The 21635-nt window shown below is 42.4% G+C and overlaps 1 protein-coding gene across 1 annotated transcript; it reads left to right on the top strand.

Annotated features, from left to right (window-relative positions):
- The first annotated feature begins 11444 nt into the window (after positions 1–11444).
- Positions 11445–20139, top strand: plbd1 (phospholipase B domain containing 1). Its single transcript, XM_010896733.3, has 11 exons — positions 11445–11649; positions 13159–13381; positions 13463–13546; positions 13658–13799; positions 13969–14109; positions 14281–14425; positions 14952–15152; positions 15651–15791; positions 15885–16070; positions 16270–16376; positions 18880–20139. The coding sequence occupies exons 1-11, from the start codon at positions 11589–11591 to the stop codon at positions 19054–19056; spliced, it is 1608 nt and encodes a 535-aa protein (XP_010895035.1). The 5' UTR covers positions 11445–11588; the 3' UTR covers positions 19057–20139.
- Positions 20140–21635: the final 1496 nt, after the last annotated feature.

Genomic DNA, 21635 nt, shown 5'->3' with positions numbered 1-21635 from the left:
TATTTGTTTTCGCGTGCAGTCACGTGTGTTCTACAAATTCGTTAAAACATGGAATACATAATCCATAAATGGTTATGGCATGGGGAGTTGCAATATACGGCTCAGGTCGTTATATTTCGTTTTAGCAAAGTACAGTAAATCATAAAATCTTTTTTTATTCAAACATAACTGTCAGATGATTCATAAGCACTGAGTGTGGAAAGAAAAGCAAACTTGAGTCAAGGGTTGCTGCAGGCATATAGGAAAACAGATGAAAAGAAAACGAATAGTTTTTTGATATTTTACTTGCAATATTTGACTTCCGATTTCAAACGAATATTGACCAATCAGAAAACGGCTAGTTTTTCATTAATAATTTTCTGATTCATTAACAATAATAGACCTAATTTAATAATAGACCTAATTTTCATTTCCTCTGTTAAAATTGGAAATGGAATAATGGTGAAGGGCAAAATTTAATATTTCTCCTTTTTAAAATTTCTGTTTCTCATTTTGTTCATACCAGGAAGTTCACGCCTCCTAATAAAATATTAATAGCGTTCTCGTGTTCACAGCCTAGTTTAACAGCACTACAGTTCAGAGTGTTTGAAGTTAATGTAACCCATGGTCACTGTAGCAAGCAGGTCTTGGGCCCATAACAGGCAAGCAGCAACACAGAAAACAAATAATTACAAAAAAAATGTATTTATTATTTGGTTCAATAAATAGCAATTATCTAGGTTAATAACAGGAGATTACAAATACATGTTTATGTGCAAGTTGGCTTCCAGTGTCTCAACTCAATAAAAGAAAGAAACTATACAAAAACCATCTCTCGACCTACAACACAAACAATCTCTCTACAAAAACAGTGGCAAACATTCATACAGCCACCTATAAACAAAAACACATTAATATCCCTGCCGCCATGTGTTGGAGTTTACCCCGGTGAACGAGAGGGTCATTTCCCTGCGCCTACGGGTCGGGGATAGGTCTCTCACTGTTGTTTGTGCCTACGGGACGAACGGCAGTGCAGAGTACCCGACCTTCTTGGAGTCTCTGGGAGGGGTGCTGGAAAGTGCTCTGACTGGGGACTGCATCGTTCTACTGGGGGACTTCAACGCCCACGTGGGCAACGACAGTGACACCTGGAGGGCCGTGATTGGGAGGAACAGCCACCCTGCGGTGTTCAGTTATTAGACTTCTGTGCTAGTCACAGTTTGTCCATAACGAGCACCATGTTCAAGAATAAGGGTGTCCATCAGTGCACGTGGCACCAGGACACCCTAGGCCATAGGTCGATGATCGACTTTGTTGTCATTTCATCTGACCTGCGGCCGTATGTCTTGGACACTCGGGTGAAGAGAGGGGCGGAGCTGTCAACTGATCACCACCTGGTGGTGAGTTGGAACCGATGGCGGGGGAGGAAGCTGGACAGACTCGGCAGACCCAAGCGTACTGTAAGGGTCTGCTGGGAACGTCTGGCCGAGAGATCAGAGAGATCTTTAACTCCTGGGAGGCCTGGGAGGAGTACGGTGAGGCCATGGAGAAGGCCAATCGGCTGGCCTCGAAGAGATTCTGGCAAACCGTTTGGCGCCTCAGGAGAGGGAAACAGTGCCCTACCAACGCTGTTTACAGTGGAGGTGGGCAGCTGTTGACCTCAACTGGGGATGTCGTTGGGCGGTGGAAGGAGTACTTCGAGGATCTCCTCAATCCCGCCGTCACGTCTTCCATTGAGAAAGCAGAGGCTGAGTGCTCAGAGGTGGACTCGTCCATCACCCGGGCTGAAATCATTGAGGTAGATAAGAAACTCCTCGGTGGCAAGGCACCGGGGGTGGATGAGATGCGCCCTGAGTACCTCAAGTCTCTGGATGTTGTGGGGCTGTCTTGGTTGACACGCCTGTGCAACATCGCATGGCGGTCGGGGACAGTGCCTCTGGGATGGCAGACCGGGGTGGTGGTCCCTCTTTTTAAGAAGGGGGACCGGAGAGTGTGTTCCAACTACAGGGAGATCAAACTTCTCAGCCTCCCCGGGAAAGTCTATGCCAGGGTACTGGAGAGGAGAATACGGCCGATAGTAGAACCTCGGATTCAGGAGGAACAGTGTGGTTTTCGTCCGGGCCGTGGAACACTGGACCAGCTCTATACCCTCTACAGGGTGATGGAGGGTTCATGGGAGTTTGCCCAACCAATCCACGTGTGTTTTGTGGATTTGGAGAAGGCATTTGACTGTGTCCCTCGCGGCATCCTGTGGAGGGTGCTTTGGGAGTACGGGGTCCTGGGTCCTTTGCTAAGGGCTGTCAGGTCCCTGTACAACCGAATCAGGAGCTTGGTTCGCATTGCCGGCAGTAAGTCAGACATGTTCCCAGTGCATGTTGGACTCCGGCAGGGCTGCCCTTTGTCGCCGGTTCTGTTCGTAATTTTTATGGACAGAATTTCTAGGCGCAGCCAGGGGCCGGAGGGTGTCAGGTTTGGGGACCACACGATTTCGTCTCTGCTAATTGCGAATTATGTTGTCGTGTTGGCCCCTTCAAACCAGGACCTTCAGCATGCACTGGGACGGTTTGGAGCCAAGGGTGAAGCGGTTGGGATGAAAATCAGTACTTCCAAATCCGAGGCAATGGTCCTCAGTCGGAAAAGGGTGGCTTGCCCACTTCAGGTTGGTGGAGAGTTCTTTCCTCAAGTGGAGGAGTTTAAGTATCTAGGGGTCTTGTTCACGAGTGAGGGAAGGAGATTGACATGGAACGGGAGATTGACAGACGGATCGGTGCAGCTTCTGCAGTAATGCGGTCGATGTATCGGTCTGTCTTGGTGAAGAAAGAGCTGAGCCGCAAGGAGAAGCTCTCTATTTACCGGTCAATCTACGTTCTTACTCTCACCTATGGTCATGAGCTTTGGGTCATGACCGAAAGGACAAGATCCCGGATACAGGCGGCTGAAATGAGCTTTCTCCGCAGGGTGGCTAGGCGATCCCTTAGAGATAGGGTGAGAAGCTCGGTCACCCAGGAGGAGCTAAGAGTAGAGCCGCTGCTCCTCCACATCCAGAGGGGTCAGCTGAGCTGGCTTGGGCATCTGTTCCGGATGCCTCCTGAACGCCTTCCCGGGAAGGTGTTCCGAGCCCGTCCCACTGGGAGGAGACCCCGGGGAAGACCTAGGACACGCTGGAGGGACTATGTCTCCCGGCTGGCCTGGGAACGCCTCGGTGTCCCCCCGGATGAGCTAGAGGAAGTGTCTAGGGAGAGGGAAATCTGGGCATCTCTGCTTAGACTGCTGCCCCCGCGACCCGGCCTCAGATAAGTGGAAGAAGATGATGATGATGACATTCATATCCCCAAGCCTACCACCAACATACTACAATACAAAGAGATACCAAACGGAAATTCCAACTCACCCCCATATGTAGTCAGCGCCACACGATTGACATCAACACTTCACCAATTTGACAGGAACACCAGCTATAATATAAATCAGGTCCTCTCAGACACATTTACACATGCAACTCATTATTTACGCAGACAAATCACCAAATACAAGAACAACTCGCCATCTACAGATACAAATCACTTTCACCTGAGATCTCGTTCATTTCTGATGGGGTCAAAGAAATTAAGTACTATAAAGATTTGCAAGTGAGTTGGAATTGCAGAGTTGTATTTCCAGAGTTGGGCATTTGTAATCCGTATTAGCCAATTACTTGAGTACTGACTAGTTTACAGATGACTGTATTTTTTATGTTCTCTCCGGGCGAGATTGATGGACCAGGATAAGAAGCGTGAAGAACCCATGCCCAATACAGAACATGTTGATCATCCTGTAGCTGGTCTATAGGCACCGTTGGAGATGATTGTTGAATACTTGCAAAAGAAAATTCTGTACAAACGCAAATTGTTAATTGTTGCAATTCTTTGAATCACGCATTCACAGATCTTTAAATACAACTGCAAAATGCAAAACTGTCGCCTGGATTTTGATTTACAGACTTGCACATTGCTTTATTTACCCATATATAGGCATATTAATTCTATAAAACATCTGAATAATATTGAACATGAACACTTCTACCTTAACTTCGCTGCCAAACTAGGCTGTGAACATACGAGAAGGCTATGAATATTCTAGGAGGAGGCGTAAACTTCCTATTATGAACAAAACAATCACCATTATTCCATTTCCAATTTTAACAGAGGAAATAAGAATAATTAAATTTTTGTTATGAATCCAAAAATTATGAACGAAAAACAAGCCGTTTTCTGATTGATCAATATTCGTTTGATATCAGAAATCAAATATTGGAAGTCAAATATCAAAAAACGAATCGTTTTCTTTTCATCTGTTTTCCTATATGAAGACATAATCCAATGACCTTAAGGTACACGGACCCAGAATGATACGGTTAGGCTACTGAGTGGTAGAGGGCACGATTGTTATTACGCGGCTCTGCCGCTCAGACAGTTGTCAGATGGGGAAGTTCCCCCGCATAATTGGGCTATTTTTCGTGACAGTGTGTGGGCAAAGATGGCCTTGGGAGGGTCGATTTACAGATAGGGTTGTATAGGTTCGGGCGTTTTCTTTCCTGGAGTCTGAGGATGATTGTGCAATTTACAGTCAATAAGATCTGGCAACACTGCGCTCAGAAACGAGCCATTACAGAAAAAATCTTTTTGCAAACTTTATCATGTAAAAAAAATTTAGTTTTTAAACTTAGACTACTAAAGTATGGTGTTTTCTCTGAAAATGTCTGGTGTACTCTGCTTTCTTTTAAAAGGTCTAAAAGGAAATGTTGCAATGTTTTAAAACGTATTCATTGCTTTACGCGCTGTTCTTTCTCATAACGTTTACAAAGATGGTTAATTGTATTCCAGACGAAACATAACAAAGACCCTACACTCTACCATGAAAGGGAAGTGGGCTACATACCATGACTCGTTCTCATATTGCAATCTCGAATTGAGGAAATGATTAATGTTTGTGGTAGTCAATCATATTCATACGAACAACAACATTTCACCAACTGCTGATACTTCGGAAAAATACTTTGCGTAGCCGAGGGACGTTGGACTACAGTGAAGTTAGACTGTGGTGGTAAATAATCGGAATCTGCTGGCGATAGCGAACAAGCAACACTCCTTGATTTCTCTGTTGCGTTCAATTTTCAAGAGACGACATTAGTCATGATAAGTCGTTTTTACTGACCAAATGCATTGCAACCAAAAAAACATAGACTATAAAGACCAACTATAAAGAGCTCAGAATACGGAGCCTTACTATGATTAGTGTTTTGTATTGATTTGTATGTAAAAATAAAATAACGTTTATTTGCTACAGCGTCAGGGACAACTGCCCTACCATGAACATCAATCAGTATTATAATTTAGGAAATTAATATTATTTAAAACATTTTAATTCAGAGAAATGTCAATAGCTCGCAGACCCAATAAAACGTCTGTGGAAATAACCAACTGATATAGCTTCAGGGACAGCTGCTCTAGCGTCAACATCCTTTAGTTTTACAATTAAAATTATTTTTTAATAGTTTATATTAAAAGAAATTCAATCACAAATGGTCAATAGCTCAAAGCACATATATGTATTTTTCAAAATAACCAACTTCAGGGACAGCTGCTGTGGAAATTTATAATAGTTTTTAAAGCAATATTTCATAAATGATGTTCAATAGCTTGGTCCCAATAAAACATATATGGAAATAATCAACTGATATAGCATCAGGGGCAGCTGCTGTACCATCAACATCCTTTAGTTTCACAATTTTTCAATTTCTGAAATTGTTCAGGGTTTTTAAAGCAAATTTTTATCAGAAATACTCAATAGCTAGTACCCAATACAACCTATATTGAAATAATCAACTGAAATAGCTTCAGGGCCAGCTGCTCCACCATCTACATCCTTTAGATATATTACACATATACGTGGGAAGGTGTATATGTGTATGGAGGCAGGAGCATTACCACTTGATCATGGCTCAAAAAGGCAAAACTTTACTAAAATGCCTGTAACTTTGCAAACACAAAACACAGCACCACATACATGTCTCCCCTACAATGGGTTGATGTTTACCCCTTTGGGTCTGGGGCTTCCCTGTGGCTATGCTTGTTCCCAATTACTGGTTTCCTGTTTCACTTCCAGCTCTCAGACCAGCAATAAACCAGACACCAGCAATCTTTAAAAAGGATTAATAATTCCCTAAATGGAAAAATGTTAAGACTGAAGGATGTTGATGATATGGCAGTTGTCCAAGAAGATATATCAGTAGTTTATTTAGAAATATGTTTTCTGGTGTCCGAGCTGTTGACAATTCATAATGGAACATTGCTTTAAAAAAAATAAATGAATTCCAAAATTGAAAAGCTAAAGGATGTTGGTGGTAGAGCAGCTGAACCTGAAGTTATATTGGTTATTTTCAAAAAGGATGTATGTGGTCCGAGCTACAGTGGGGAGAACAAATATTTGATACACTGCCGATTTTGCAGGTTTTCCCACTTACAAAGCATGTAGAAGTCTGTAATTTTTATCATAGGTACCCTTTAACTGTGAGTGACGGAATCTAAAACAAAAACCCAGAAAACCACATTGTATGATTTTAAGTATTTTAAGTAATTAATTTGCATTTTATTGCCTGACACAAGTATTTGACACATCAGAAAAGCAGAACTTAATATTTGGTACAGAAACGTTTGTTTGCAATTACAGAGATCATACGTTTCCTATAGTTCTTGACCAGGTTTGCTCACACTGTAGCAGGGATTTTGGCCCACTCCTCCATACAGACCTCCAGATCTTTCAGGTTTCGGGGCTGTCGCTGGGCAATACGGACTTTCAGCTCCCTCCAAAGATTTTCTATTGTTTCGGGTCGTTGTCATGCTGGAAGACCCAGCCACGACCCATCTTCAAAGCTCTTACTGTTGTTGGCCAAGATTTCGCGATACATGGCCCCATCAATCCTCCCCTCAATACGGTGCAGTCGTCCTGTCCCCTTTGCAGAAAAGCATCCTCAAAGAATGATGTTTCCACCTCCATGCTTCACGGTTGCAATGGTGTTCTTGGGGTTGTACTCATCCTTCTTCCTCCAAACACGGCGAGTGGAGTTTACACCAAAAAGCTCTATTTTTGTCTCATCAGACAACTTGACCTTCTCCCATTCCTCCTCTGGATCATCCAGATGGTCATTGGCAAACCTCAGATGTGCCTGGACATGCGCTGGCTTGAGCAGGGGGACCTTGCGTGCGCTGTAGGATTTTAATCCATGATGGCGTAGTGTGTTACTAATAGTTTACTTTGAGACTGTGGTCCCAGCTCTCTTCAGGTCATTGACCAGGTCCTGCCGTGTAGTTCTGGGCTGATCCCTCACCTTCCTCATGATCATTGATGCCCCACGAGGTGAGATCTTGCATGGAGCCCCAGACCGAGGGAGATTGACCGTCATCTTGAACTTCTTCCATTTTCTAATAATTGCGCCAACAGTTGTTGCCTTCTCACCAAGCTGCTTGCCTATTGTCCTGTAGCCCATCCCAGCCTTGTGCAGGTCTACAGTTTTATCCCTGATGCCCTTACACAGTTCTCTGGTCTTGGCCATTGTGGAGAGGTTGGAGTCTGATTGATTGAGTGTGTGGACAGGTGTCTTTTATACAGGTAACGAGTTTAAACAAGTGCAGTTAATACAGGTAATGAGTAGAGAACAGGAGGGCTTCTTAAAGAAAAACAAACAGGTCTGTGAGAGACGGAATTCTTACTGGTTGATAGGTGATCAAATACTTATATAATGCAACAAAATGCAAATTAATTACAAAAAAATCATACAATGTGATTTTCTGGATTTTCTCTCACAGTTGAAGTGTACCTATGATACAAATTACAGACCTTTTCATGCTTTGTAAGTAGGAAAAAAATGCAAAATCGGGTGGTTCTCCCCACTGTATTGACCATTTTTGATGAAGAATGCTTTTTTTTATTAATAATTTCCTACATAAATTTTTTTTGAAACTAAAGAATGTTAATGGGACTGCAGCTGTCCCTGAAGCTCTATCAGTTGATTATTAAGTTTTATTTGGTCCGAGTTATTGAGCATTTTTGATGGAAAATTGCTTTATAAACTAGTAATTTCCAAAATAAAAAAAAAATAAAGGATGTTGATGGTTGAGCAGATGTCCATGAAGCAATATCAGTTGATTATTTTTATATAAGTTTTATTGGGTCCAGGCTATTGAACATCATTTATGAAAGATTGCTTTAAAAACTATTAACAATTTCCAAATTTGGAAAATTGTAAAACTAAAGGATGTTGATGATAGAGCAGCTGTCACTGAAGCTATTTCAATTGGTTATTGCTATATACATTTTATTGGGTCCGAGCTATTGAACGACATTTATGAAAGATTGCTTTAAAAACGATTGGGTCCTTTGCTAAGGGCTGTCAGGTCCCTGTACGACCTTGGTTCGCATTGCCGGCAGTAAGTCAGACATGTTCCCAGTGCATGTTGGACTCCGGCAGGGCTGCCCTTTGTCGCCGGTTCTGTTCGTAATTTTTATGGACAGAATTTCTAGGCGCAGCCAGGGGCCGGAGGGTGTCAGGTTTGGGGACCACACGATTTCGTCTCTGCTTATTGCGAATTATGTTGTCGTGTTGGCCCCTTCAAACCAGGACCTTCAGCATGCAGTGGGACGGTTTGCAGCCAAGGGTGAAGCGGTTGGGATGAAAATCAGTACCTCCAAATCCGAGGCCATGGTCCTCAGTCGGAAAAGGGTGGCTTGCCCACTTCAGGTTGGTGGAGAGTTCTTGCCTCAAGTGGAGGAGTTTAAGTATCTAGGGGTCTTGTTCACGAGTGAGGGAAGGATGGAACGGGAGATTGACACACGGATCGGTGCAGCTTCTGCAGTAATGCGGTCGATGTATCGGTCTGTCGTGGTGAAGAAAGAGCTGAGCAGCAAGGCGAAGCTCTCGATTTACCGGTCAATCTACGTTCCTACTCTCACCTATGGTCATGAGCTTTGGGTCATGACCGAAAGGACAAGATCCCGGATACAGGCGGCCAAAATGAGCTTTCTCTGCAGGGTGGCTGGGATCCCTTAGAGATAGGGTGAGAAGCTCGGTCCCCCGTGAGGAGCTCAGAGTAGAGCCGCTGCTCCTCCACATCGAGAGGGGTCAGCTGAGGTTGCTTGGGCATCTGTTTCGGATGCCTCCGGAACGCCTTCCTGGGAAGGTGTTCTGGTCCCGTCCCACCGGGAGGAAACCCCGGGGAAGACCTAGGACACGTTTTAGGGACTATGTCTCCCGGCTGACCTGGGAACGCCTCGGTGTCCCCCCGGAAGAGCTGGAGGAAGTCTGGAAGTCTGGGCATCTCTGCTTAGACTGCTGCCCCCGCGACCCGGAAGTGTCTGTACTACTACTGGTACTTCTGTACTACTACTGGTACTTCTGTACTACTACTGTCGTTTTTAATATTTACATTGCTTATGATGATGTCTATTGGTCTGCAATCTTGGATTAAGCCCTTTGTCTTTGACCTTTGATTATAGGCATACCTGTCAAAAACTACTGACATTATCCTCTTCTAAACAACCTTCATTAGATGTCCAAAAATCATTGGGTGACAAACAGAGAATCTTTAATATTAACCAGATTGTACTGTATAACCAACAATGGAATTCCCTGCCCAATCACTGACATTCCCCACAAATGTCTACATGTGCATATTAGAAAGGAGAAAATCCTTATGTTTGAAACCCTATTGTTGAAAGCCTGGAATATACTAAAGATTTAGCAGTGGATACTTTCCTTAAAACTAAAAGTGTTATCAAAAATCACACAGAGCAATCTATTCAACCTACTCAAATATTTTCCCCTCCACAGTTTCAATATGAATTACCCCTTTAGTAGGTGTAGAGTCAAGAAAACATTAGAAAAGCTTGTAAGACCATGTCACTTTCTACAGTTTGGTTGTGTGTACAATTACCAAGGGGGTCGAGTATGATCTCACTGTTGTAGGTGCTCTGGATAAGAATGTCCGCAAAATTCCTTATTATGTAAGCAAGTACCATGATGTTGTACTGGAAAGCTTCACCTGGAAGCCAAGTGAGTGTCTGAAGGTGAGGGCTGACATTGGAGAACTAAAGGTGGAACACCAAACATTTTAATTAAAGTAAAGTATTGTGTTTCAGAAACAGAAAATGACCTCTGTTGATGACACAGACAGGCGTATGTACCCGAAATTGTACGAAAGGTTGGGTTAAATGTTACAAAAATAATAACCCCTGTCTCAGCCCCAAGGTCTTACGCTGCTATATTGTTGTGCCGGGGGAGTAGGGTCAGTTCTCCTTCTCCACTATAAATCCATGTAGATCAAAATGTTCCTTGTCTCCTGCCCTGTTTAAAACTTAGGAGGACATGAGGTCTTGGCCCACACCTGAGGAGTACCAGGCTTGAAAGGCTCGTTGCTGTCCCTGTCCAAAGTCCCCCTGGTTGTGTTGCAGATTGAGACGATACCTGACCATTTCAGCTTCCACTATTTCAGGTTTGAAAAGGAATGATTTTGATTACATGGGACACATTCCGGCACATACAGGACAGTAGTATGCAATCGTCAGGGACAGGGACCCATCTTAGCTAAATCGTCAGGGACAGGGACCCATCTTAGCTCAATCGTCAGGGACAGGGACCCATCTTAGCTCGATCGTCAGGGACAGGGACCCATCTTAGCTCAATCGTCAGGGACAGGGACCCATCTTAGCTCAATCGTCAGGGACAGGGACCCATTTTAGCTCAATCGTCAGGGACAGGGACCCATCTTAGCTCAATCATGCCATGTTTACAACCGGTGGCCAGAAATCTCTGAAACCATCATTAATAAGGAAAAATACTTTGCTATATTTTATGCAGTTATCTAACATAATTCGTTCAACAAGTGTTTTTATGAAATGTGTATGCAGATGTGTACATCTACATAGTATATATAGCTTGTCTGAAATTTTCGTGTGCCATTAGATTCAGGTTTTTTCTATAGCTACTATCCAAACATTAAAACATGCATTAGTATGCATTTCTTTCTGGCAGAACCAAAATAATTATGTATTTAGACATAGCGACTTACAAAATTGCTCATTAATCAGCAACCTAAGTATATTAACAGAATGCAGTTAATATTTCTGCATCTCTATTTTTCAGTAACAGATATTCACATTTGTGTGTAAGGCAAATTTGTGAGTACTTATATGACTTATAAGACTTCAATTTATAAATTACTTATAAAATTACTTGAGCATGTATACCAAAACCTGCTTCAGGCATGCATCCTGCACTAAATTTAACGGGGTGTCACAATATTTATCAATAAAATATTTTCGCAGTTAAATATTTGTATACAACATCAATATACGAGAGAAAACTAAAAAAGTAAAGCAGTTTTTCATGACGGCTCACTGGAAAGTTGTAGGAGCATTCTTAACAAATAGCTACAAGGAATCTGCTTCTTGTGAGAAATTCATACCAAACGTTACCAATCCGGATAGCTTCTGCGCCGACTCCATCGTTAAGGAAATTGAACTTTGATCCAGACTTTCAATTCTTCGCTTTAAAGCTTCAAGGTCATCGGATATAAATGAAGTATCTGTATTTTTGTATTATGCTTAATGTTGCTGCGACTTTCGTCAACGCAGACAGTAAGTGAAACATTGGAGCTAACCAGTCTTAGATTATATGGCTTTGTCGTTTATTGACAATATTGTGAGTTTTGTTAAGAGCGCCGACACTGGGTCTATATATCGCTAACCGTACATGTAGCTCCTGTTTTGGAAACATAAGCATCTTATCTTTCATAGCAGGATATATTTTTCTCACAACATATTTGGCTTAACTTCAAATGGCATGTGGGTTGCTTGTAGGTGTTTGTGGTTGTAGTAATCGCCGTGACAGCAGTAGCCTGGGAATAGAAGGCTAAAGACAGCCTTCAAAAAATATTACTATGGGTTTTGATTTCAACTGTTTTTTCCCCCTGCATTTTGGATATTACGTGTGTGTGTATATACTACCTCGCAACCTTTAGCTCAGTATGGACTACCAATCGAAATGTAACCTGATGTTACATCTGGGTGTATAGCACCACTTGGGGAACGTGTCCCCAATAAATTACAATTATTTTGGGGTTTTGGAGAAATTAATTTGGTTGCTTCATGAAATGCGTTTTGGACTAATACTTGCAAACACGGATTGCAAGTAGAAATCTTAACTGAAAAAAAGTGAAAGTATTTTCCATTATTGCTTTAGGTATTGCATAATTACAGTTTTCCTTAGTATAGTATACACAGCCATGCACCACACCCTAACAAGTTCTGTTTTTTCATTTTTACTTCATGTTTTCAGCTACAAAATTAGCCAAACCTTTCCAAGTAAAAATGAAGCCACATAAGTAATGTATTTAAAATATACATATAAAAAAAAAAAGGGCAAAGCAGACAGCAAATCCATATCTTTTGGATATTGGAAGAATTCTGTATATTCTGTGGGGCTTTCATTTGAAACAATTCCCACAGTGATTATTTAGGTTGGTTAACATTCTACTAGTTCAGATGTTTACAAGATCTTTACAACACTAGAAGCAAACATCATTGCTTTCTTAACATCTCGTCTTTATAAGACTGTGAAAAACATTCTCTGGGAAACCTTTCTGAAAGCCACAACATGGGATTGACTGGTATGTCTTACTTGAGATTTAGCCACATACTTTATGTTGTCCTACATAACGCGATTAAGTCTGCTCTCAATAAAGTGTTTGTAGCGGAATAGGATAATGAGAACTGGTGACACTATTATTAAGTTATTTATTTAAAAAATACATATTGGAATAAACTGATTATTTTTAAAAGGGTATCTTGTTTTTTTCTGTAAAAAAAATGAAAATGACACTGAAAACATTATTATGTTTTCCCTTATGGCTGTAACTACTTTATTTACTTGTAGTCAGTTTATTGACATTATAGCTACATACGTAGCTCTTTCATAGGTCGTTTTTCAGTGCACAGTCAAACTGAGTCCGATAGTACCATACCATACTACCATATCTGGAGGTGAAACGTACAGGGCTGTTGTGTACTTGAGACAATTTGTTCCAGTTAATGAAGAAATGAATCTATTCAGACCGACCACACACCTAGAGATTTCCTGCATTACAGATGTGAAAGCGGCCACAGTGTACTGGGATGCTAAAGAGAAGACTGTCCTGCTGAAAGAAGGAGTATTGGAAAAAGAGGGGGACGCATATGGATACTTCAACGACAGCCTCTCTCAAACGGGCTGGAGTGTACTGGAGATCCGTGCAGGTTACGGGGACACTCGTGAGCAGGACGAGATCACCTACTTCCTGGCTGGATATCTAGAGGGCTTCCTAACTGCACCGTAAGTGCCTCTGCCATTGTTCCATGTCAGTTGTTTAATGATTGACATTTTCATGTTTAATTATATTTTGTTTTTCATCAGGCAAATGATTAGTCACTATGCAAACATGTACCCCCAGCTGATCACAGGACCCGAAGTCTTAAGTCTAGTGGAGAAGTTCCTTACGTGAGTATTTTCTTTACTCCGGAATGATAGCCAATAACCAGAGTGACAGACCAGGTCGGATCCACCTCCTGTCCTCTGAGAGTTCTGAAATTTGCTCTGTGGTTCTATCAGGAAGCAGAGCACATGGACCAGGCAGCAAGTGAAACTGAACAGGACTACTGATCCCCTGTGGCACCACACCGGATTCATAGTTGCCCAGATGGACGGATTACAGGCGGGAGTCGCAGACTGGGCCAAGAAGAAAGGGGAAAAGGTCTGTAGCTTGCAGGGCCTGATTAATGCAGTGGCTTAATGGGACTGAAGCACCAGGGCCCATAGGGGGAACTTGTGGAATATTGATTTGTTGCTTTAACCTTTTAACTTGTAATAGTAATAAATAATAACCTATTGTCTACCTCATGTCTCTCACTATGTCACCCCAGCCTCTGTCCCTGTTTGCTGTCCAGTTTCTGAATGCGGTTGGAGATCTTTTGGACTTAATTCCAACCCTGGTCCCTGGTTCTGAGCTTCCTCTTGGAGGTTTCAAATATCCAGGAATGGGCCACTGCTCTGCCCTCATTAAGGTCAGAGGTCATTCTGTTCTTGCTATTGTGAGGTAATTTCTGGACAGACCGTTAGTGATATCAAATGGAGTGGATCTGTCATTTCACACACCAGTCTTACAAAGAACTTGAATTTCCCTCTACCTGTCTAAGTGAATATTTCTATAGCACCAGTCCCTCTCCCCTAACCAGATGCTTCCAGGGTTTGAGAACCTGTTATTTGCCCACTCCAGCTGGTACACCTATGCTGCCACCATGCGCATCTACAAGCACTGGGATTTCAACATCAGTGAACCCAACACTGCCACGGGCAAGCTGTCCTTTAGCAGCTATCCAGGTAGGGACAGCTGTGAAGGGTAGGCATTGGTTACCCTGTGATAAATATAATGTGTCAACATGCTGATATGAAAAGTAAATGTATCAAAACCCTAAAAACAGCTGGCAGGGTATTAAAGTCACCATAACGTCCCCTATTTTGGAATGCATTCAAGTTTTTGGCTTACTACTAACTCCAGTGATTTGATGGACAGGTTTGGCACTTTAATTTCCCTAGCATTATTCATTTTGTTTAGCATATTTCATAATTTGCACACCCATATTGCCCTCAAGTCAGCTGTCCCACGACATGCTGCGAAAAGGCAAAATGTCAAGTTTGCTGCAATGACCAGTGGAGAAAATAAACTAAGAACAAAGGCCCAGTCATGATTATATCACCTGGGAGGCGGGGCTTCCAGCGGGCCAGAGCCCTGATTGGCCTTGAACAGGGTGAATGTACAGTGTGTTTAGGTGTGTAAAAGCATGTACACTCATGACGCCTGAAGTAGAAAACACTTGTAGCGCCTCATCTTATCTTCACCCCACAGGCTTCCTGGTGTCTCTGGATGATTTCTACCTCCTGGGCAGTGGCCTGATGATGACCCAGACCACCAACAACGTATTCAACGCCTCCCTCTTCTCCCAGGTCACGCCCCAAAGCCTGTTGGCTTGGCAGAGGGTGCGTCTGGCCAATGCCCTGTCACACACTGGGAAGGAGTGGGCCAGCACCTTCTCCAGATACAACTCTGGTGAGGGAGGGACGGAGGTGGGAGGAACATTTTAGCCCTGTTCTGAGATAATAGCACGTCTTGACCAGGCAGAGCAGGGGGACATGGAGGAAAGAGTATGACACCCACGGGTGGGGCATTTATCAACAACTCAAAACTGGGCTCTCGTTTCCAGGCTCATCAGGCAGTGTTTTATAGTCTGTTTAGGGTGCCTGTCCCCCTTGTAATGGCTGTCCAAGTCAGTCCTGATGGGAGGGGAGGGGCTGGCCCCAGCCAGCTGCTTCCAGAAGGTTCCAGTACTTTACCTTGAATTCCCTGGGCTTGCTCTCCATGGCCCTAACCTCTGCTGGTTGCATGCTCTCATCCATGTTAGAGCAAGATGCCGGTAGGAGGAGCAAGATGCCGGTAGGAGGAGCAAGATGCCGGTTGGAGGAGAAAGATGCCGTTTTGGATGGGCAAGCCACACCAGCAGTTCGTTTTTCGCACGTCTTCACTTTCCCTATTCCTCTTCTTCTGCAGGCACCTACAACAACCAATATATGATAGTGGATATGAGAAAAGTGAACCTGGGACACAGTTTGGAAGAGGGTGCCCTGACAGTGGTGGAACAGATTCCTGGTCTGGTGGAATTCTCTGACCAGACTCAGGCCCTGCGCAGGGGTAAGAGACCATGACATCATACTGCCGCTGGACACCTGTATTACCTGTAAACTCAGAGATTGACCCCCTTCGGGACATGACCTTCTCCCACAGGCTACTGGCCTTCTTACAACGTGCCTTTCCACCCCCGGATTTACGCCCTCAGTGGCTATGGGAAGATGTGGGAGGAGTACGGGGAAGACTTCTCCTATGATCTCTGCCCCCGGGCCAAGATTTTCCGCCGGGACCAGGCTGAGGTCAAAGACCTCGACTCCCTCAAACACATTATGAGATACAATGGTGCAGTTTCTCTCATGTAGCCACTCCTTTTTTGGTTTTGTTTTGTTGTGTTAGTTTTTAGAAAGTTCTTTAAGTTAATTTAATATTTTACTGCATTCTTAGTGTTTTTCTTTGATATTCTTCTTGTAAGTTTTAATACGTTCATTCAATTAATATCCTTTCCATGTTTTCTCGTTAAGAGTTATCCCTTCTTTTTCAGATTACAAAAATGACCCCTACTCCAAGGGTGACCCATGCAAGTCCATCTGTTGCCGGAATGACCTGAGGCATCAACACCCCACACCAGGAGGATGCTATGACACCAAAGTAGGACATTTACTTACATTCATTCATTTAATTCAATTTTAAGGTCATTAACCACTACACCACAAAGGCTGTGTCATTAACCACTACACCACAAAGCTGTACTGTACATTTCCTGGGGTTTGAATATTTTGTTAGACACCATTAACCATTGTGTTAAACTAAGTAACTTTCTTATTAGGTTTACCTCCAACACAAATAGTTTCTATGAACTGTATGACATTTGCCACTGGCCGTTTTAAAAGCTTATTAGCCAGTAACATGTCGCTGGACGCCATTAAGCATTGTGTTAAACTGAGTAACGTTTCTTATTAAGTTTACCTCCACCACAAATAGCATCTACTGTATGGCTTTTGCCATTGTCCATTTTAACAGCTTATTTGCCATTCATAATTGACATTGATACAATAACTACTGTATCAATATAGGTGACGATATTCGTCCAGTGAAAAGACGAGAGAATCGTGTAGCCAGCGAAGTGTTTGTCTATCCTGAAGAAATCCTAAGACCTCATTCGAAAATCCACCAGAAATATTTGCAATATTACAGTGAACAGTTTCATTTTAGGCTTTACATAATGTAGCTACGGAAGATTGCAGGCAGCCAAGTGTCTGTCTATCCTGAACAAATCCTAATCCACCAGAACTGTTTTATTTCAGGCTTTCTATTACGTAGCTACATAAGGTTGTAGCTAGCAAAGTTTTTGTCCATCCTGAACCTCAGGCATAATGTGTTTTGACTGTTACGGGAGTCGAAACGCGGGACCTGTTGTTCTGTAGCCCGCTTCTCTAACTACTACGCTATTTAACAAGGGGTACTCAGTCACTCACACACTCACTCAGAGACACCCCCCCCCCCCCCCCGTCTGAATTATGCACTGTGGATGAGGAGGGGGACTACTATTTCTAACCTTTTAAGGTCATGAAAACTGTACTGTGTGGCTTGTGTTTGGTTGAGGAAAAATCGGAATAAGAAATATGTGTGTGTATGTATGTACTGTGGATATAACACCCCTTCAATTTCTCCATATTTCTTTGTTATGAACTTCATCTATGATTGATTAAAATAAGTTTGCCTCAAATGTGCAGTACCCACAATACCCCACAATGACAAAGAAAAAACTGGAATATCTGAAGTACATACATACATATAGTGGATATAAAAAGCCTGCACACCCCTGTTAAAATGCCAGGTTTTTGGGATGTAAAAAATGGGACAAAGATAAATCATGTCCGAACTTTTCCACTTTTAATGTGACCTATAATGTGAACAATTCAATTAAAAAAAACTAACTGTTTGGGAAAAATAAAAACCTTACAATAACCTGTTTGCGTTAGTTTGCACACCCTCTTATAACTTGGGATGTGGCTGTGTTCAGAATTAACCTATGACATTCAAACTCATGTTAAATAGAAGTCATGACACACCTGCCATCATTTCAAGTGACTCTGATTAATCACAAATAAATCACAAAAGCACGTGGGAAAATGTGTTATGGTCTGATGAAACCAAAGTTGAACTTTTTGGCCATAATTCCAAAAGGTATGTTTGGTGCAAAAACAGCACTGCACATCACCCAAAGAACACCATACCCACAGTGAAGCATGGTGGTGGCAGCATCATGTTTTGGGGCTGTTCTTCTTCAGCTGGAACCGGGGCCTTAGTCTGGGTGGAGGGAATTATGAACAGTTCCAAATACCAGGCAATTTTGGCACAAAACCTTCAGGCCTCTGTTAGAAAGCTGAAGATGAAGAGGAAGTTCACCTTTCAGCACGACAACGACCCAAAGCACACATCCATAAAAGCATGGCGTCACCAGAAGAATGGCTTAGCCAGAGCCCAGACCTGAATCCAATTGAACATCTCTGAGGTGATCTGAAGAGGGCTGTGCACAGGAGATGTCCTCGCAATCTGACAGATTTGGAGTGCTTTTGCCAAGAACAATGGGCAAATATTGCCACGTCAAGATGTGCCATGCTAATAGACTCCTACCCATAAAGACTGAGTGCTGTAATAAAATCAAGAGGTGCTTCAACAAAGTATTAGTTTAAGGGTGTGCACACTTATGCAACCAGGTTATTGTGTGTTTTTTATTTTTCCCCCTCAAAGATTTCAGTTTGTTTTTCAATTGAATTGTTCACATTATAGGTCACATTAAAGGTGGAAAATGTTCTGACATGATTTATCTTTGTCTTATTCTTTTACATCACAAGAACCTTGCATTTTAACAGGGGTGTGTAGACTTTGTATATCCACTGTATGTGTGTGTATTTATATATATATATATATTACTTTACTGACTGTTGTGTAATCAACATTTGCTAGATGGGCTGATAAAGGTACTAATATAATAAGGTACTTACTTAAAATAAAAATCTCTCTCTCTCTGGGCCTTCCTCTTCTCTCTCTTTGTGTGTGTGTGTTTGTGTGTGTGTGTGTGTGTGTGTGTGTGTGTGTGTGTGTGTGTGTGTGTGTGTGTGTACCTTCCTCTCCTCTTTCCCTGTAGGTGACTGATTTCCACATGGCCCAGCAGTTCAGGGCGGAGGCAGTCAATGGCCCCACAACTCAGGGGGCTCTCCCTCCATTCTCCTGGGACAGCTTCAACACTACAGCCCACCAGGGTTTGCCAGACCGCTACAACTTCACTTTCATCAGAATGCAGCCTGCCCTCTTCATGCCATGAAGGGGGAAAGGAGGTTGGCAAAGTCTCACCACCTTGAAACTTGTTTTCTATACTAAGATTGGGCTCCGCTATTCTAATTAATGTACCATTTTGTATGTATTTGTCTGCCAAGAATTACCAAGCATCTGGTATATGATAAATCACCCTCAGGGGGAAAGGCTTTAAAAGTTTAAGCTTGAAAGATTTCTTGTTTAATGTAGTTATTTTTCATTAACCTACCAACTTTTGTCCTTGTTACGTTCGGTTTGTCTTTTGAATACAGATCAATTACCAAAATCATGTTGTCTATGGCAGATTGTTTAAAAATATATTTTGTATAAAAAAATTGAAAAAAATTAAATGAATATATTATAAAACGACTTGCCATAATAATGCACTAAATTAAATATCTATGCAATACTCAGTGACTGTAGCTACTGTAGCTCAGTGCAATTCCTCTGATTACGTAGCTAGCTAACCGCTAGCAACAGTAACTATTATATACTGTCTAGTGGGATTTACAGTCTACTGTCTAGCTTGCTAGACTGAAAAATATATTATTCCCAAACATATTGGCATCTTAAGATTCGCATAAAGCCCAGGTAGCTAACATACTTTAGATGGTCTGAGCTGTTTTGGTAAAACCATTTAGCTAGATATTTTTGTGGGCAAATAAAGGGGTAGCCCAATACTTTCAAATCTTGATTACAGTGAGTGGTGCTATATTGATCGAATACAGTTTTTTTCTGGTTTCATTTATGACAATTAAGTACTGTACATTTATAAATACTTTTTTCATCCCGTCAACTCTATATTCACAACAGTGCCCTTTAGTAGTTTGTAATACTGGTCATATAAGACAATAAAGATATGATCAAAATTATAACACATTTCAAATGCAGCAATCAAATGATACAGTTTAAAAATGTTGTATGTTTTACTTTATACCCGTGATTTTTCTTGTTAACACAATCACCTAGCGGGGTTAATAGTTTACCGACCTCATTTACCACTTAACATTTTGCACTGATTTCTACGTGTGCTGTCTCATAAATGTCTTTTTCTTTTTTTTATCACTGTGAATAAATAAAACCTGTATTTTTCAAATAATTGTAGAATCTCTCTTTATTTTTTTTCTCTCTCTCCTCTCACGTCTCACATTTGGTGATTCACCACTTTGTTCAAAATGAAGAACTGAAACATCTGCTGAGGGACTATATTTTGCGGGTCCTCCCCTATGACGCTTTTCCTATGCCCCCTTTCTGTGTTTCTGTCCGGGCCACATGCTTTCACTGTGTTATCTGGCAACCCACTGACATGAAGGCAGAGTGAGGCAACAGGTTGCTTTAGTGTAGTTGAGTTGTTGATTACATGACTGGGGGTCACCATGGCAAAGAAGACCTGTCGTCTTGGCACCAAATGGGACCGACTGCTCATGGACTGTGTTCGCTCACCGCTCGGAGTACCCAGCCCCCCGCCGGATCTAGTCACAGGTGAGTTCACTGCTCTGGTTAGCTGTAGTGTTTGTTTTCCCTCGCAGTAACCGCTTAATTTTTTGGACAATATTTAATTCACTTTGTTCTCTGTTGTGCAGCATTGCTATGGGGCTGAGCTGTGTCCTCTTTATTCAGTCGGTGACTGGTGTACAGTTGTCATTGATACAAGGCCGACCTATTGTGTTCATTCGCTTGGTGATGGATGTAGCATAGTCGTTGATATGCAGCATTGATATGGGCTCTTTGAAACCTTTTTTGACCAGAATTATCACCTGTGAAATGGAGCACTGATGGTTCTCCCCAGTACAATCCAGCAGTAAACCCAGCTGTGTGGATATCAGTGGTGGTTGTGCTGAATGGCTCCATCTTGGCCCTGTTTCTTTGGTTTATCATATACAGAAAGCAGAGAAGGCACCGTCGCACTACAGGTAAGGAATACCCATGTCTACTTTATTGGTCTTTCACAGCTAGCGTCTTGATCAGTACATTCATTTAAGGAGACTTGCAGACAAATGAAGCATGAAGCCCTAGTTTCGGTTCCTCTCTGTGATCAGTTCCCAAGGGACACCCGTATCAACCTACCGTCGGTTTTTCTCTTCACATACATCCTTTGGTTTAAGACAAGATATTATTCACACCCAGTTACTGCACACAGACTCAGACAAACAGCCAGAAAGCTAAATTTGCCTCTCCTTGTAAGCAGGCCATTGAACCGCAACGGGAGGAGTAGTTTGGCTCCATTGCATGTAGGGACACCTACCTGGCATTCCAGACATAATGAGATCCCCATTGCTCAAAGTTCCCTGGGTTCAGGCTGACTGGACAACATAGAACAGCCAATAAAACCCTGTGTTTAGAACAGGGATACAGGCAGAAGGCATTGTTGCAAACAGCAAATTATTTAGCTTTTCCAAGGGGACATTCCTCTTTAGTACTCTGCATTGCAATTCCTGCCTACGAGTGTTCAATGATTTAGACTGGACGTATAGGACACCCCCTGGGAACCTGCTGTCACCGCTGTGGGGTCATATTGATATAGATTTTTTTGGTGTAAAGATAAAGGTTCTTGGGTAAAGGCCGGGTTCTTTCTTCTGCTCCAGTTGA

This window comes from Esox lucius, chromosome 11 (assembly GCF_011004845.1).
Source record: "Esox lucius isolate fEsoLuc1 chromosome 11, fEsoLuc1.pri, whole genome shotgun sequence".
Taxonomy (NCBI): Eukaryota; Metazoa; Chordata; class Actinopteri; order Esociformes; family Esocidae; genus Esox; species Esox lucius.
Note: the sequence above shows the minus strand (reverse complement) of the source record. Positions and strands in the feature narration are given on the sequence as shown.

What these genes read in the sequence shown, in the direction of transcription:
- plbd1 (XM_010896733.3), top strand. Translation starts at nt 11,589, where the DNA reads ATGAAGTATCTGTATTTTTGTATTATGCTTAATGTTGCTGCGACTTTC. An exon ending in ACTGCTCTGCCCTCATTAAG is followed by an intron (nt 14,110 to 14,280) that starts GTCAGAGGTCAT and finishes TCCCCTAACCAG; the next exon opens with ATGCTTCCAGGGTTTGAGAA. An exon ending in GTCCTTTAGCAGCTATCCAG is followed by an intron (nt 14,426 to 14,951) that starts GTAGGGACAGCT and finishes TTCACCCCACAG; the next exon opens with GCTTCCTGGTGTCTCTGGAT.